This window comes from Penicillium solitum (genome assembly GCF_028829755.1).
Source record: "Penicillium solitum strain IBT 25940 chromosome Unknown utg000005l_segment0_segment0, whole genome shotgun sequence".
Taxonomy (NCBI): domain Eukaryota; kingdom Fungi; phylum Ascomycota; class Eurotiomycetes; order Eurotiales; family Aspergillaceae; genus Penicillium; species Penicillium solitum.
In genome coordinates this window covers 735605-752604 of record NW_027072125.1, presented here as the reverse complement: position 1 = coordinate 752604, position 17000 = coordinate 735605, and the positions used below count along the sequence as shown (strand labels likewise).

Below are 17000 nucleotides of genomic sequence, written 5' to 3'. Positions count from 1 at the left end.
TTAAATTCTGTTTCTGGGTCTTGTATGCGTGTAAATATGTAGCATTCGAGTTCAAATGGTCGGCGCTTTTGAACGAAGTGCCATCCAATATGTTTCTATCATAAGGCGGGCTGCCCAGACATCGGTTTCACTTCTCTATAAGTATGGCCTCAGTATTGAATGTTACTCACTTTGCCTACATTACCAAAGGGTTAACTGACTAGTTAGATTGAAATTGGGATTTCATTGGTCATGACTGACCTCACCTAAGATAGGAGTGCCCAGGGTCCCGCGCCGGCACAGGCGGGAGGAAACAAAACCAGGACCCGGCGGCACGCTCACCTTTTCCCTAACAAGATCTTTCTGCAGCCCCATCAACGGACTGCAGAAATCGGCTCAAAACAAATTCAAATCGAGACAACACTCTTTTGAGCCGATACACCCCTCATGTGACAGTTGAAAGCAGTCTGAATCTGCTCCAGGCCCTTGCCAACCACGCGCGGCTTAGGGGTAGCAACAAAGACACCGGTGGCAAGAGCCCCGGGGAGGAATTGGTTGTACACCATGGCGCCCACCTCGGTGTGGGCCGCAGAGGTGCCGGAGATCAACTTGGTCTTCACACCGCACTTCCTGAACTTGTTCCAGACCTTGAGGTTGGAACGGATTGAGGCTCCCATAGCGCGGAGCGACCGGAAGGTTCCAGTTGGCTTTTGTTCCGGAAATGGGTATGGGATGTCGACCCGGGCGACAAATTTCGAATAACCCTCCATTCTCCAGAGGACCTCAATGCAAGCTTCGGCTGAGTCGTTTCCGATAGTGACCGCACCAACGACCCTCTTGTAATCCATCAGTTCGACGATTTGCTGGATGGTGAGGGGGTCGCGGTAGTCAAAGACGGCCGATGCGCCGAGACTTGTGACATATTCAAAGTTTCGAGGGCAGCAAGTGGTGATGACTTCGTAGCCGGCTGCTGCGGCAAGCTGGATGGCGTTGGAACCGATGCTGGTTGATCCACCCCAGATCAAAATCACTTCAGGACGCCAGTCTAGGCCGGTGTCCCGTGGGATGCCAGGGTGATGGAGGGCTAGGAAGTCCTGTCCGAACAGCGCAGTTGCGGCAGTTGACAGACTGAGAGGAATGACGCAGGCCTCTTCGTAAGAGAGACACCGGGGGATAACGGCGGCCATGTTGTCACGAATCACGGTGTAGTTCTGGAAGGCACCCTCGGACGATTTGTTGACGGCCTGGTCCATGGAGAGGGCGTGAGCGAGAACCCGGTCACCAACCTTGAACTGAGTGACCATGGGGCCGACCTGGACGACCTCACCAGCGCAATCATTTCCGAGTACAAAGGGGCCCTTGATCCAGGGGAAGATAGTCCTTCCCATCGACTGCTTGGTTCATTCAACAGGATTAATGGCCACAGCACCATTCCTCACGACGATCTGATGAGCCGACGGAGCTGTGAATGCTGCGAAGCCAACCTGGAGACCCTGACCTGACTTGAGAAGCCATGCAGCCCGGTTAAAACCGGGCCAGCTGATTGGGATCCCTTCGTGGGAGCTGATTTGGTATTCATAGGGAGGTTGCATAAACAAAGCTGGATAAAAAGCCATCGTGCCGATGAAGGAAGAGGATGGAATATGCAAAGCTGGTGAGCAGATGTGTGTGAATATGAAGGAACGAGAGGAGAGAAATTCAAATTGACGGGGAATAAAACCTTGCAACGCGCGTTGAGCTGTTGAGCCATCTAACGACCTGGAGGTTGACTATAATCCAGCAAGCCGCCGGCGAGACTCGACCTCCCACCCAACAAATCGTGTTCAATCCCATTTCGAAAGCCCTAAAGGATGTTATCTATTGACAAAATGCCTAGATCATATCTGGAACTGACAACCGGAGGTATAGAATTTCATCGTTTAAGCCATATGAGAGTTCAACTGAACACAAAAATACACAAGCTCATCCAGGGCGTTAACCAAACCTGGAACTGATACCCCCCACAAGCAATCTCGATAGACACACCTGGGAATAGCAGTGTCAAAGGGATAAACCGATTCGTCCTCTTCATAACTGTGAGTAGTGGAACTGCGGGAAGATCCAGCCACTGCTATCTAACTCGGACAAAGCATTGGGTTGCCCAAGCTACTCCTTCAATCATTGGAGTTAGGGATCCATGTGTGTGTATTAGTTGTCAGCGGTAATGTCAAGGATTTCATTCTAGATTCAATCCCCGTGAAAGCTTCTGTGGTATCACGAAGAGTCTGTATTGGATTAGTCTATCGTGGTTAGATGGCAGTTGAAGTAGAAGCTCTTCATTGAACAATGGAGATATGGAATTGAACAAAGCTAGAGGACTGAAAGGGTTGGTGTTGTAGATACAATTCTTCTCGTAGTCATCTGTGCCTTGATTGTGTATTTTATTGGAAGAGCAAGCAGTGGTAACGGAGGTTCATTATGATATCAGAACAAGTGCTCCAGCGTGTAGATACCAGTTGGTTGTGATCAGCGATGAAAAAGATCGTTATTTTAACACAGCGGCTGTAAATCCCAAGATATTTGTAAGTTGTTACAAGTGCAATTGGCGGGTAACACTCAATTTTAATGGCGTAGCTGTATGCTCCTTTGCTGTGCAACATCCCGGAGTAAAGAGCCCCGTTTGTAGGGAACTTCATGGTCCCGATTGAACGGGTATCTACCTACATTGTAGGTATAAGCTCGAGCCACACCAGCTCAGGAATAAAGCGTACAATCCCAAGGCCCACCATTTTCGATATTGCCTGAATGTGTGGTTGTTTGTTCATGTGTAGGAAAGGGCTGTATCCAAACATTCAAATGCAATGACAGTGAAGTGAGGCAACACCAGAGGTGATATTTAAAAGGAATAAAAGCTCAATAGGGGCTATATAATGAGCCAAATCTGAATTCAGATGGTTTTATCACTGCCTAAAGCATTTCTTGTTCTAGAAGGTCTATCTTCAGACTTCCGGTATTGTCCATGAGATCTCATCCGGCAGGTTCCGCCTGCATTTTTTATCTGATGTAGACTATGCAAACTTCACAAAAACTGAGATGCAAGCTCACAACTAGACAAGTCATGAAAGATAATGTGTTAAGTACTACCAAATCCCAAGGTCGGGGGCCGTCCACTAATCGTGGATTGGTACCTGCTCAGAGCCGGTACTGGATAGTTAGTATTTATACCTGGCGTAGTATATTTTGAAGTCTTTGTTGGTAGCAGGGAGAATCTATACGTCGTCGCACTCTTCTTTCCCCGTTGTCAACGGTTGTAAATTTTTCAATTTGACACAGCTCTGGGGAATTCCCATTATACTCTCATGTCGCCGCCTTGGGTAACTATGTCCAGGTTTCTAATGTTACCAATTAAGATGGCTCAAGTTCAATGAGTTTTCTGAAACCATTTCCCTGCGAACCCTTGAACCGTGGTACAAAGCCGATTAGCGCTTGGTCAATCTTCTCACTTCAACCCCAAGGTATTTGTTCTTTGACTCCGTCGCACGCGCTGAACTCCTTGGTAATATAATTCGCGATCTTCTCTGATATTCAAGATGTCTAATATAGATACGACGTTGAATCCCTCCCAACAATGAGCGCTATTATTTGGTGGTGTCCGCCCTACACAAGCAATATTTTGAGATTCACTTATAAAGTAAATATAGACGGTCGCAAAATCTCTATCTTGCTCTCATTGGGTCATTCCTTTGTTTTGGCTGCATGAATCCCCGCCAACCGGTGGCTTTGATGTAGGTATCTGCCATCCCAGTAGCCTAGACCCTTAGCGGCACGATGTGTTGGATCGATTGTTGAAAGGGAACCTGTCATCCCAACTCCGAAGGGGAAAGAGAGATACTCGAACAAAGGTCATTCGGGGTCACATTTGCACCCGGGGCTCCTCGGATATAACAACTTTCTTTGTTGACCGTGGCAGAGGAGACACTTTGGCTTGTTCTTTACAACCATCCAAAATGGTGTCCTAGAGAATAAATGTTTCTAAGTGGCTCTTTAGATACTCTCAGACCCTGCATGTTACTGCAAAGACCATATCTGTGTTTCACATGATTCACTGGGTGCATGAATGTATATTGCCTCCGCGATGTTGTTCTCAGGCGTGACATTCATTATATAGTTCTTTGGTGATATGTATAAAGCCGCGCGTTGATCTTCAAAGACCGTCATCCTCTCAGGCAAATGAACACAAGATGGGGTATTTCCAGAAAGGTATATTCCTCGTTCTGTGTGGTTTCCGTTTGATTCATGGGATAGCTGCATTGTCGGTAGCTGAACTTGAGGTTTGTGCCTACTTCCCCTAACTCATAACGTCACCGGTAGCTCAGATTCTAACTTAAGATAGTACAACCACCTTGAGGACCGGTCCCAGTACACTTACCCTTACACCTGCCCTTCTATTCTTGTCGGCACTGGGGATACATGCGACGATCTGGCTTCCAAGTGTAGTATCTCGAAAGAATCGTTCACTTCCTTCAACCCGAAAACTGTGTGCTCCTCTTTGTCTCCCGGAACGCCTGTATGCTGCGGGGCGGGGACAACTCTCTTTCCACCGGACAGTGGTGGTTACTGCTACGCTTATACTGTCCGCGATGGCGATATATGTACGAAGATTGCCGAGGGGTACAAGATCACCGCGGCCAAGATCGAGACTTGGAACCCCAACACCTCGGCATGGTACGGGTGCAACAAGCTCCAGATTGGTGGCCAGGTTTGTCTTAGCGAGGGCCAACCCCCAATGCCAGTTGCAATCGGCGATGCAGTCTGTGGTCCCCAGGTGCCTGGAACAGCACGTCCCAAGCTGTGGACCGAGATTGCCTCTTTGAATCCATGCCCTGCGGGTCAATGTGTGAGTTAATCCAGATTCAATTTCGATCCCGCACCCTATACTGACCATATCTTCAGTGCTCTACAAAGGGTAAATGTGGCACTGGGGCAGACTTCTGTGGCACATCCGCACCCCCCGCTGTCGTGCCTCCTGTATCTGCAACTAAAGCTACATCTTCTACACCCAAAGCCCCATCTAAAGCCACATCTACAGCCACTTCTGCTAGATCCAAAGTTGCATCCGTGAAGACTACATCCACAGCCAAAGCTACGTCAGCTACATCTGAGACAAAAGGTGTCCCGTTGTCAGCAAGAAGTGTTGTAACAATGACAGCCGAAGCTGTGACAGTTACAGCTAAAGCTAACGCTGCAAAGAACGCAGACCCACATGCTTTCACGACAGACATACCCTTGGTAGATGTACCCTTGACATTCCTACACCCGGAAGATATCATGTCCACGACAGCTGCCGCTCCAACTAAGGCTGCTACTGATGCTGGTGACTTCCTGAAAGCGGCCGAGAAGATCAGTGGTTTGGCAAGCCAACTTCGGAATACAATAGTCTCCACAACCACAACCACAACCACTACCAAAGCCAAGCCTGCTACAACCACTACCAAGGCAAAACCTGCTACAACAACCAAGGCCTCCGTCACAAAGACCGTCAATGGCGTTGTCACCGTATCCAGCGGCTGGTCACTGAAGATGTTCGATGGCATCGGTTGCACTGGCAGCTACGTGTTGCTTCAAGGCCACAATAAGAATTTGGAGGACAGTGACTGCATGAAGTTCCGCAGCGCGAGTAAGCTCAAGACCGATGTTACCGACACGTCCGTTTCGTGTCGTTGGTGGACTATACCATCAAGTGGTAATTGGGAGTGGAGGGACTGTAAAAGTGATTATCTGAATAAACCCAAATCGTGGATTATGTCTAATGGTCTCTGTACTGTCTCTCCTAATACGGAGTGCGATCTTGTCAGCGATCTTTCCCAAACTTATGGCTGGCGGGGTCCTGGTTTGTGCCATGAACGCCAGACGGTGGATCCGACATTTGGATCTTTGAAGTGTTATGTTGGATAAGGTGGACATTGGTGTATATATACTTTCTATTTCGAATCAGACACTCAAGGTTTTGTGGCTTTTTCCTAATATTTTCCTAATTTATGAACTTAGAAATCAAATTATCATGAACAGCTATCAACTGGCCGAAAATATTATACAGTGGTAGACGCTTGCTTCTCTTTTACCAGACTCCGAGCTGGCCACCGCTTCTCAACCGCGGCAATAATGACCGTCAAAACAAGCTCAACTGCAAAGAACATGGCAGCAATCTGGTACCCAATTTTGAAATGCGGGGCTTGGCTGCTATTATAGGCCAACAGAGGCACCCAAGCATTGAATGTGAAAGCAACCGCCTCCATGACTCCAATAACAACAATACGATGCTCAGCCGAGAAACCACACGTTTCACTAACCCAAGAAGTGAAAATGATTCCCGCCCCAGTCTCAACATAAGTCAACAACCAGCCCGCCATCATTGCCGCGGTGTTGTGCGCCGGCCAAACAGACAGAATTATAGTCCCGACCAATGCCGGAACACAAGCAAACACGATCACAGGCCAACGCATCTGCAAATAATCACTTGTCCAGGCGTAGAGGAGCGTGAAAATGATCTGCAGCCCATATCCGGCAGAGGGAATAACGTTCACCTGTTCGACTGTGTATCTTTTAGTCGACTTCAGCCACACATTGAAATACGAGTAGATTCGTAGACCGCAAACGTGCGCAATGAAGACCGTAGAAAATAAGTAGACTGGCCATGAGCGAAAGACATCCACAAATGTTCGCCATGTGAGCTTAGCCGCTGGTGCACGTCCGACGGCCTTCATTCTTTGCTCAGCGTATTCAGTATCCTCTTTGCTGAGCCATCGGGTCTTCGAGTCGCTGGGAGAATCAGGGATAGCCCAGAAACCATACAACGCAATGGGAATTCCGAGAATCCCGTCAAAAATAAACAACCACTGCCAAGCGGCCAGACCTGCACGGCCATCCATGCCAGAGTAAAGCGCCGCTTGGAGATAGCCTGAAAACATGTTTGCCGCGCTAGAGGAGGCCTGGAAGATGGCGCTCCGTTTGGCGAGTTCTTGTGGTGTATACCAATTTCCGAGTAGTGTGATAATGCCGGGGTAAGCGGAGGCTTCGAAAAGGCCGATGAAAAATCGGAGAGCGAAGATGGTTTTGGGGCCCTTTGCGCCCGCAAGAGCCATGACGAGAATACTCCACAGGAGCTCAAGAACCGGTAGCCAGATTGACGGGCGGATTTTGGTCAGGATTAACTGGGATGGGATCTGTCCGACGATGTACCCGATGTTCCAATATGTTGTCAGGTAGTTCAGGTCGTTGCCCTTCAGGTCGAGTGCCTCTTTCATGCCTGAAACGTAGGCATTGGAAGTCTATCCACGTCAGTTCATTTGTTCATTCTGTTAACTCATAACTTTCTTACATTGGATTGATCCAAAGACTTGATGAAGTATGCCGTACAGGCATAGCTCAGTAGCCACCAGTCCACCTTTTGAACAAGCTTGCGCTCTCGAGGCGACTTATCCCAGGTGTCCCATATTGAAGCCTTGAGGCGAGCTCGTCTGGTCTGCTGTATTGGCCCTACTTCCGACTGCTCGCTTGAAGCATTGAGCTCTTGGCCCTTCACCTCAGGCGTCGGTTTTAGTTGATCGGCGTGGTCCAACACCATGGTCGCTCAAATCAGCAGTAGCAGTGAAGTGACTATGGGAAATGGACCACTTCATGAATTTCACCTAAACTAATATTTATATACTTACTAAACTTGGAAGGATGTATCAATTCTTCGAGATAAGCACATCATCCAGCCCTATATCGGGGCGACACCGCTCGCTTTTACCCGATCGGGACTAACCTACGCGTTATCATGGGCTGATATGGCGTGAGCGGTTCTGTCGCGTGGATGATCTTAACAACTTCACATTCCAAATTTAAAATCTTAAAAGGGCCCTGGTAGTCGCTATATTTTGGATTTATTTACACGAATTACCATGCAAGTTGAACGGGTGGCCGTTATCGGCGCAGGGCCTTGTGGCCTGGGAGTCGCAAAGTACGTTTGCCTTCGCCTTTTGGGACAGAACATGGATAATTGATAAATTATACGCAGATATCTTCTTGCCGAACACAAATTTAAGACCATCACCATTTTTGAGCAGCGCGACAAACCTGGTGGTGTTTGGAATTACACTGGCGATCAAGGCGTCAGCAATGCATCGGTGCTATCTCATTCTAAGCCAAGCCAGGAGCCTCAACAGCCCGTGAACGGGACATTTATTTCCCCTGTATATGACTCTCTCGAAACAAATATTCCAAATTCGATGATGCAGTTCACCGAGTGTCCGTTCCCTACAGGAACCGCGCTATTTCCAACCCATGTCGTCGTGAAAGACTATCTCCATCAGTATGCAGAGGAGTTGAAGCCCATCATACGTTTGCAATCCTTGATTTTGGATGTGGGACTATCGAAGAAACACCCAAATCCAGAATGGACTGTGACGTGGCGTGATTTGAAGACTGGCGGCACCTTGGTGGAGCAATTCGATGCAGTTGTAGTCGCGAATGGACATCACAATGACCCATATATACCCGAAATCCCTGGCCTAGCTGAGTGGAATGGAGCCTACCCAGGCTCCATCATTCATTCTTCCTCTTATAGGCGTCCCGAAACGTTTGCAAACAAGGTATGTCAACATCCGCCCACTAAGCACCCCATGTACTCAGACAGCAACAGAAAGTTATTGTCGTCGGTCATTCCGCGTCGGGAATCGACATCGCCACTCAAATTGGTCGTGTGTCAAAACACCCGTTGCTGATTTCCGAACGGACAGCAACAACAACTCTCTCCCCAGAACAAGCAGCCGTTGCCCAAACCCTCCCGGAAATCAGCCACCTGAGTGCCGAAGGTGGTCGTGTGCAGTTTGTCGATGGTCGCGAAGAGCAAGATGTCGATCACATTATCTTCTGCACAGGCTACCACTTCTCCATTCCATTTTTATCCTCTCTCCAGCCGCCTCTTATCACGGATGGTGTGCGCCCTCATCATTTGTACCAGCACGTCTTCTACAGCAAAGAGCCCACCCTCGCTTTAATCGGCTTCCCTCAACGGATTGTACCATTTCCTTTCAGTCAGGCGCAAGGGGCCTGGGTTGCGCGCGTGCTGTCGGGGCGAGTAGCGCTGCCTTCTGAGGCCGAAATGGAACGGTGGATTGGGGAGTGGACGGTCGAGCGCGGCGAAGAACATAGCTTCAATATTCTTGCTTTCCCGCTTGATGCAACTTACATCAACTCCCTGTACGAGTTGAGTTCGCATGCGACGCGAAAGGATGGGTTGGAAAATTACGGGCAGGGCAGAAGACCACCCTTCTGGGGCGAGAAGGAGAAGTGGACGCGTGCGAGATTCCCATTGATTAAGAAGGCGGCGCAGGCTCTTGGTGACCGGCGAGCTCGGGTTAAAAGTTTGGAACAGCTTGGGTTCGACTTTGAGAAAGATATTGCTCAAGATGCTGAGGTTGGGAACCCGCGTCTATAGGCGGACACATGGGTTTCGCATATAGAAGATCGAGATTCCAATAAATTTCAGCGAAAATTAGGAAAGAAACAAAATGACTCATTCAGAGCATATCAGGTCCTACATCACCCAAAGATTCGTCCACTGCGTGTCTAATAGGCTTTCACCCATGTCGTTCTCTCCTGGTGTCAAAGTTACGTCGTTTGTAACGCTGATCCGATTAACTGGGATTCCACTCTCTAGCCCAGCATTCAAACCATTCATAGTAAAGGATTGATGCGAAGCCCTTCGCCCCGCAACCTTTGACCTCAGTGGCCAGATATAAAAGCTTGCCTCGCCCATCGTTTGGCTCAGCAATGCTTCCAGTTCATCTTGAATAGATTGTAGCCTCATTTCTGTATCCAAGGCTGAAGTGTCTATCACAGAAGACCCAGACAATTGGCTTCGTGCTATCAACGGGCTATTTTGTTTTGTAATGATATCTGCAAGTCGCCGCAGAATTCGAGACGCGTCATGTGCGGCGACCCAGGAGGATGGAAAGAATTCAAGCAAGGTCACGAGAAGGAAAATCTCAGGGATATCGTCAAAGGACGGGGCCCATTGACGGGTACAGTAGAGAAATATTGCAGCCAACGAAAGGAGGCGACAGAGCGTAATCCAGTTCATCGGCAGATGCCGGTGGTCATGCAGTATAAGGCTCAACCGGATGTACTGCTGCGCAGCACCCTGCAGATTCGGCACATTTTCTTCTGTTGCAGAATCCCCTTGTGCGGGAGCGTACAATAATAGAAGTAGATTCTGGTAGCGGACATTAAGCCAGGTGATGGTGGTATGAAAGGGAAGCTGGTCTGGTTCGCACAAAGTGGAGCTGGATAATAGACAGCCCTGTGTATACCAGTCTTCGATTTGGATTCGGAGCTCTTGGGGACTTGTAGAGGGATTGGGATCATAAATGGCGTTTATAATGCGTGTCTCGAGTTGTCGTAGAGAAATCATATGCCGGCTGACCTGCAAGGCTATTGCGTATTGATGTCCTTCCTCAGAGCCGTATTCGTGAATCATGATGCTCGGTAGTGGGACTTTCATTATATTGTCGGGAAAGGCAAATGGCAGTCCGTAGGATATGCTGATCATGCGTGTAAACACATATACTGACCAACCAAGCCGGCGACGGAGCTCCAGTGCCCGAGGTGAGAGGGTCTGGCAACTGGGAGACTCATTCATCAGTCCGACTGCCAGAGCATGGTTGGTGAGAACACCGGCAATGGCTCGTGGATCTTGGTCGCCGGGTTTGAACAAGAGGTACAAGCCAAGGAGGAGCAAGGTGCCCGCAGATTCCTCGTCCACTCGAGAGACACACTCACAGAGTACCCCCTTGAGACACGGTTGTAAATCTCGCTCCTCGATGTTTTCCACTTCCCCAGCCCGCTGCAGGGTTGTGAAACCAATAGCCATTATCATATAGAGACGGTTTGGTACGGCCGATTGGGGAAGAAGATCATTATCGGCCTCTTTATTGCAAAGGGCATTAAAATCTTGAAGAACAAATTCGCTATCCATAAATGGGTAGCTTCGATGAACGTGTCGAAAATAGGCCTGTAAGCACTTGCGACTCGCTGCAACAGAAAGGCACACGTTCTCTTCAGGTTTGAGAGTGCGGCTCTCTTCAAAGCCACTCTCGCTGCAATCAATCTCTATGGTCGCTTCGGCTGATGGAAACTGTATTGGACTGTCCAAGGCCATATCCCGCCCAGTCTCGATAGACTCGATCGGCGATCTACCAACGGGAAGTGCATCATTCACAAGCCGGCTCAGCCAGTCAATACGCGATCGCAATTCGCGTTCACGTGTGTGTGGACTGACAGATTCCTCCGTCAAAGAGCAAGGCACCCAAGCAACCTGGCATTGCTCACAGGATCCGTCAGCAGTTCGGGAGCACCGCTTCTTGTGTTGGCGACAACGGCGACACGCCGGCATAGAGGACCGTCGACCATTCGCAATTGTGGGTTTGCCCTGTCGGGCTATTCTCTCCGGTTTCGAATTATTTCGATGGACCCGGAATCGATGCACGGCGCCCTCCATGGTTGTGGATGGAAAGGGTCATCGCGGAGATAGCGCGATAATCAACCAACGGAGCACGTCATTTCTCCCCCAAACTGGAAATATCCATCGGTGCCGCACCGCGTTGTATATTCAAAAGGACATAAAGGATTCTTCAAAATGGCTTCTCGAAATCGCGTCTCTCATTCAGAAGCAATCTCATCATGGTATCCGAAACCGAAGCGCTGGAAGTCTACCGCACCGCGATCCACTTTGACGGGTTGAACATCGCCAACTGGTCACGCGAGATCTTCGAAGCATGGCAACAAGGCGGCATCACCGGTGTGTCATGCACATGCGGCATCTGGGAAGGATTTCGCGGTGCCATTGCCAACGTGGTACAATGGAAAAAATGGTTCGAAGAGCACTCCGACCTCATCGTACAGGCGCATTCTGTCCGTGATATTCGCCAAGCAAAGCGCGATGGAAGAACGGCAGTTCTACTCTCCTGGCAAAACACAGCCGGCATAGAAGACCAAATCGATTATCTACGCGTTTTCCGTGATCTGGGCGTGCGCAAGATGCAACTCACCTACAACACGCAGAATTACTCTGGGGCTGGGTACACCGAGATCCGCGACTCGGGTCTCACTGGTTTCGGTCGACAGGTTGTTGATGAGATGGGTCGATTGGGTATTGTGGTTGATTTATCGCATGTCGGACCAGTTACTAGCGAAGATGTTATCGAATATGCGACTAAACCCCCTTGCTTCAGCCATGTGTTGCCGGGTGGTTTACGCGATCATCCGCGTAACAAATCGAACCATCTTCTACAGCTTATTGGTAAGAAGAGTGGTTTCGTTGGAATCAGTCAATTTGGACCGCATATGGCCAAGGGGAATGATTCGACTATTGACGATTACGTTGCCGCGATGGACTTCGTTATCGACTTGGTTGGCGAGGACCTGGTCGGTGTGGGTTCGGATGCCAGTGAAGGTCATGCCCGACCAAGCGATTTCATGGCCTGGTGCAATCTCGACAAGGGTTATGCGCGTCAGCTCACACCCTGGGGCAGTCAGACTGTTGTGAAGCCTCTAGGTCCATTGAAGGAACGCCCGGAACTGGCCAAGGCTATGGCTCGGGCAGGGTGGTCGAAATCAAAGATAGAGAAAGTGTTGGGAGAGAACTGGCTAAATTACTTGGAGAAGATTATCGGCGACTAATGCATAAATAGGAATACCAGGGAATTTTGTGTTAAGAATTAATAGTCCATTTCATCAACCCCTAGTTATATATAGAAAAATCCTCTGTCGCGTTTATATTTTATGAAGTCTTAGTAAACATCTAAACCGAACATCCAAAGTACACGATAGGCCACATAAGGGTCTATTTTTGTTTCGTATATCAGAAGTTCTTTTATATCACATTTTTATCACTCAGTGGTGCCCCAACCTCCTCCACCAGGGCTGTTTATTTGCATCATTTCCCCAGCCTGGAGGGCGAGAGCTGCTTTTCCAGTCAGGGAAAGTCTCTCCAAAGCAGTTTTATCGTCATTCCACTTGAACGCGTAGTTCCTACCCACAGAACCAGGCTGACCCCCACTCATTCCATAGGGGGAAAAGACTCGTCGATCACTGAGAATGCTGAATTTGAGCGGAATTCTAGCCTCAATCTCACGGACCGCACCGTTGCCCCCTTTATACTTGCCATCTCCTCCGGTATTAGGATTGATTGCGTGTCTGCGAATTATGACAGGAGTTCTCTTTTCAACAACCTCTGCATCTGTAATCTTCGTATTCGTGGAATGGGCCTGAATGGCATGTTCGCCATGCCAGCTAGGACCGGCACCGCAACCGCCCCCTACTGTTTCGCCATAATTCCATCCAGGTTCGATGATCCCAGTAGCAGGGTTTCTGCCTCCCATACCCCAGCCGAAGCTGTTGGCACAACCGGAGAACGCTGCGCAGCACTCGAATGCTCGTAGGATTGTATCGATAACGCGCTGGCTTGCTAACGTACTGCCACATATGGCCACGGAAGCACTGGGTCGTAGAATTGATCCTTTGGGGATACGAATGTCTATCGGTGATAGACACCCATCATTTAGAGGAATATCTGCATCGAGCAGACACCTGATACTGTAGATGACGGCTGAATGGGTGATGGATATTGGGCAATTATAATTTCCCCACATTTGAGGCCCAGTTCCTGCGAAGTCAAATACTGCTCCGCCAGATTCGTCGATTGAGATTGAAACTTTGAGAACAGTGCCATCGTCGAAGTGGTCACTGGCCGTCAAGGGCATGGTCCTGGTTCGGGAAATATTCTTGAGGTATTCTCTGACAGCGGTTTCTGAACTCATCTGGATAGCATTCATGTAACGGTGCACAAAGGCGAAACTGAATTCGGCACACATCTTCTGTAGAAGAAGAATACCACGCTGGTTGGCCGAGATTTGCGCCTTAATGTCGGAGATGTTATCATCCAATCGGCGAGTTGGACTGCAGCCAGGGAGATCACCTGCAGCCAAGAATGCGTTTCGCACATCGTTCTCGAGGAAGACACCATTGTCGACTATTTTCATCGACCGAACGTTGAACCCTTCTTGCCAGAGCTCCTTGGAGTCTGGCATCATAGATGTGATTCCTTGGCCGCCGATGTCGGTGTGGTGACCACGAGCTGCGACATAGAAAGCAACAGTGGACTCGCCATCGACGAAGACTGGGGTGATGATAGTCAGGTCCGGAAGGTGGGTTCCACCGCATTCAGGGTGATTGCTGAGAAGAACGTCACCGGCCTTTAACTTTCCTTCCCATAGACGGTGCTGATATTGGATTGCATATTGCATGCTTCCAAGATGAATAGGGATATGCGGGGCGTTGGCAACCAGCTTTCCTTCTCGTGAAAATATGGCACAAGAAAAGTCCAGGCGCTCTTTGATGCTGGTCGAAATAGAGGTGCGCTGCAGTGTGTGGCCCATCTGCTCGGCAATTGCCATGAACCGATGGGAAAGAATAGAAAGCTGGATCGGGTCGACAGTTTCAGAAGAATGGGAGATTTCGGTATTTGAAATGCCAGTCTGTGACTTTTCGAGTACTAAATGATTTGGGAGGAAGTAGGCATCGAATCCAGGCTCCACGAAGATTGTCTGGGTTGCATCGATTAGCAGGGCAGGACCTTGCACCTGGCCGGTACGCTTGAATGAGCCAAGCTCGAAGATCGGAACATCGCGCCACTTTGTCTCGAAAAATACAAGCTGAGTCTGATCAGACTGCAGGTATTCTTTTCGAGATTTGACCTCCTCTAGAATGGCATACGGGGATGCTGTCTCCGTAGGAACACCACTTCGTCCAACACCTCGGACCTTGATCGAGTCGATGTGTATTTTCCTTTCGAGGACAAAAGCAAACTCTCGTAAATGCGTGGCTATGAAGGAGGCACCATAATCCTCACCCTCTGGTTTGGGGATAACAATGTTGGTGTCTGTGCCTGCGTATCTCAAACTGAGAGATTCTTCGAAAACGATAGTAGACGGATCCGCACCCTGTGATACGAGTGAAGATTCAACTTGGGACTTGAGCTTGTTAATCTGAACTCGAATGTCATCTAGCACTTCGAAATCGAAGAAACCAACGAAAGGAACTGTGTTCTCAACCTGCAGGTCCGCCTGAGAAATCCCGACAGCTGATAGCAGTGAGGAGTGCTTGTGGATGAGAATCCGTCTGATTCCGAGTTTGTTGGCAATAGAGCAAGCATGTTGACCACCAGCGCCTCCAAAACTGACCAAAGTATGGCTGCTTGGTGCGAACCCTCGTACTTCTGTAGCGTTGCGCATTGGTCGGGTCATGGTCTCGTTTGCAACATCAAGGAATCCGAATGCGACCTCTTCTGCAGAGAGCGTTTGACCAGTTTGTTCATTGATCTCGCGAGTGATATCATGAAACTTTTGCTTGGTAATATCGAGATCCAGGTGTTGATCTGCGTTCGGACCGAAGATAGCTGGAAAGGAAGAGCGGACCAGTCTTCCCAGGAACAAATTTGCGTCTGTCACGGTGAGAGGTCCTCCCTTTCGGTAGCATGCAGGACCCGGGTGAGCCCCCGCACTCTCGGGTCCAACAATAAACAGCCCATGACGAGCAAACAGCATCGAACCTCCGCCGGCCGCGACAGTCGCGATATTCAACATCGGCGCTGTAATCTTTCGACCCGCAACCGTTGTCTCGGTCAAGTAATCATACTTGCCGTCATAGCGACAAACATCTGTGCTGGTTCCTCCCATGTCAAATCCGAGAACAGGGGTTCCTTCGGCAGCATCGAAACAAGTTCGAGCGATTCCAACAACGCCGCCAGCCGGTCCACTGAGAAGAGCTTCATTGCCGCGGAACTTGTCAGCTTGTCTCAAGCCTCCGTCCGACCCCATGAACTCCACACGTTGAGGGAGTACACTAAAGCCTGCCTGGAATGCCGTGACATAATCTTTGACGATTGGGTACAGATATGCTTCTGAAGAAGCCGAGGTGCTGCGTTGCAAGAATTTGATAACGGGGCTGACATCGGAGGCTTTAATCACCGTTTCAAATCCCATATCTTGTGCGATCTGCGCTACCTGTTCCTCATGAGAAGGATACAGATATGAATGCACGAAGGAAATAACCAAAGATGTATATCCTGCCGATTGCAGCCCGCTCAATACTTCTCGAACCTCGACCGGATCAAGGGCTTTCAAGATCCTTATCAATTCCCCACTTGGCGTTCGTACCAGTGCGGGATCTGTAATTTCGGCTGTCTTGTCCAAAGGAAATGGATTGAGATCGTAGTCCTCGATCGTGATGCGTTCGTCAATTTCTGCTGAAATTGCATACAACGCAGGAGGCTTTCGGACGTTCAAGGCGAACAATTTGGGTCGTGTCTGGTCATCAATAACGCAGACATCTTTGAAGCCTTTAGTCGTGACAAATGCAAATTCTCGGCCTTTGCCTTCCAGCAATGCATTGGTCGCGATGGTTGTCCCGATACGACAGGATGCTATCTGGGACCCGTCTAGATATTCGCCAGCGGGTATTTGCCGTCCTTCTATAATCTCTAGTGCCCTTCTGATTGCCTCTGTGGGGGCATCACGATAGTTCTGCGGATCTTCTGACAGCAGTTTGAATACAAGGTCATCGCGACCGGGGACTTGCACCAGGACATCGCAAAATGTGCCTCCGCGATCTAGATCAAGGATTAGCTTAGGTCTTTAGTCTGATGGCATATCGAAAGTACGTACCGATAGAGATGTTGATGCCTGGCTTAGTTGCCATTGTTGGGTATGTGTGATTTGACAGACAGACCTCGGCAGCAAATGTCAATCTCAAAAGGAATCGATCTTCGATATCTTCATCACAAATTAATGTTGCTACATATGTACGATACTTCAAAACGACACTTAAATCACGCATTATTTACGGGTTGTTAGGTGATGCGCCTTAACGGCCACCAGTCCCAAAGGGGAAATTATTTTCGGAAGTTCGCCGAGCATTATCTCGATCTCTTTCACCCATGC

At 49.1% G+C, this 17000-nt stretch overlaps 7 protein-coding genes across 7 annotated transcripts; 3 read left to right on the top strand and 4 right to left on the bottom strand.

Moving 5' to 3' along the window:
• Positions 1 to 386: 386 nt before the first annotated feature.
• On the bottom strand, positions 387 to 1595 carry N7455_007887 (zinc-binding alcohol dehydrogenase family protein; the record flags this gene model as incomplete). The annotated part of the gene is made up of 2 exons (XM_065605753.1): positions 387 to 1370; positions 1419 to 1595. 2 exons carry the CDS (start codon positions 1593 to 1595, stop codon positions 387 to 389), a joined length of 1161 nt encoding a protein of 386 aa, XP_065460702.1.
• Positions 1596 to 4199: 2604 nt separating this feature from the next.
• N7455_007886 (uncharacterized protein) lies at positions 4200 to 5913 on the top strand (the record flags this gene model as incomplete). The annotated part of the gene is made up of 3 exons (XM_040961013.2): positions 4200 to 4289; positions 4352 to 4855; positions 4912 to 5913. The coding sequence occupies 3 exons, from the start codon at positions 4200 to 4202 to the stop codon at positions 5911 to 5913; spliced, it is 1596 nt and encodes a 531-aa protein (XP_040808526.2).
• A 134-nt stretch (positions 5914 to 6047) lies between these two features.
• On the bottom strand, positions 6048 to 7582 carry N7455_007885 (uncharacterized protein; the record flags this gene model as incomplete). Its single annotated transcript, XM_040961005.2, has 2 exons — positions 6048 to 7286; positions 7337 to 7582. The coding sequence occupies 2 exons, from the start codon at positions 7580 to 7582 to the stop codon at positions 6048 to 6050; spliced, it is 1485 nt and encodes a 494-aa protein (XP_040808498.2).
• A 319-nt stretch (positions 7583 to 7901) lies between these two features.
• On the top strand, positions 7902 to 9439 carry N7455_007884 (uncharacterized protein; the record flags this gene model as incomplete). Its single annotated transcript, XM_040961042.2, has 3 exons — positions 7902 to 7960; positions 8018 to 8591; positions 8642 to 9439. The coding sequence occupies 3 exons, from the start codon at positions 7902 to 7904 to the stop codon at positions 9437 to 9439; spliced, it is 1431 nt and encodes a 476-aa protein (XP_040808555.2).
• A 99-nt stretch (positions 9440 to 9538) lies between these two features.
• On the bottom strand, positions 9539 to 11500 carry N7455_007883 (uncharacterized protein; the record flags this gene model as incomplete). Its single annotated transcript, XM_040961056.2, has 1 exon — positions 9539 to 11500. One exon carries the CDS (start codon positions 11498 to 11500, stop codon positions 9539 to 9541), a length of 1962 nt encoding a protein of 653 aa, XP_040808540.2.
• A 182-nt stretch (positions 11501 to 11682) lies between these two features.
• Positions 11683 to 12681, top strand: N7455_007882 (uncharacterized protein; the record flags this gene model as incomplete). The annotated part of the gene is made up of 1 exon (XM_040961053.2): positions 11683 to 12681. The coding sequence occupies one exon, from the start codon at positions 11683 to 11685 to the stop codon at positions 12679 to 12681; it is 999 nt and encodes a 332-aa protein (XP_040808500.2).
• A 209-nt stretch (positions 12682 to 12890) lies between these two features.
• Positions 12891 to 16758, bottom strand: N7455_007881 (uncharacterized protein; the record flags this gene model as incomplete). The annotated part of the gene is made up of 2 exons (XM_040961043.2): positions 12891 to 16669; positions 16725 to 16758. The coding sequence occupies 2 exons, from the start codon at positions 16756 to 16758 to the stop codon at positions 12891 to 12893; spliced, it is 3813 nt and encodes a 1270-aa protein (XP_040808509.2).
• Between the last annotated feature and the right edge of the window lie 242 nt (positions 16759 to 17000).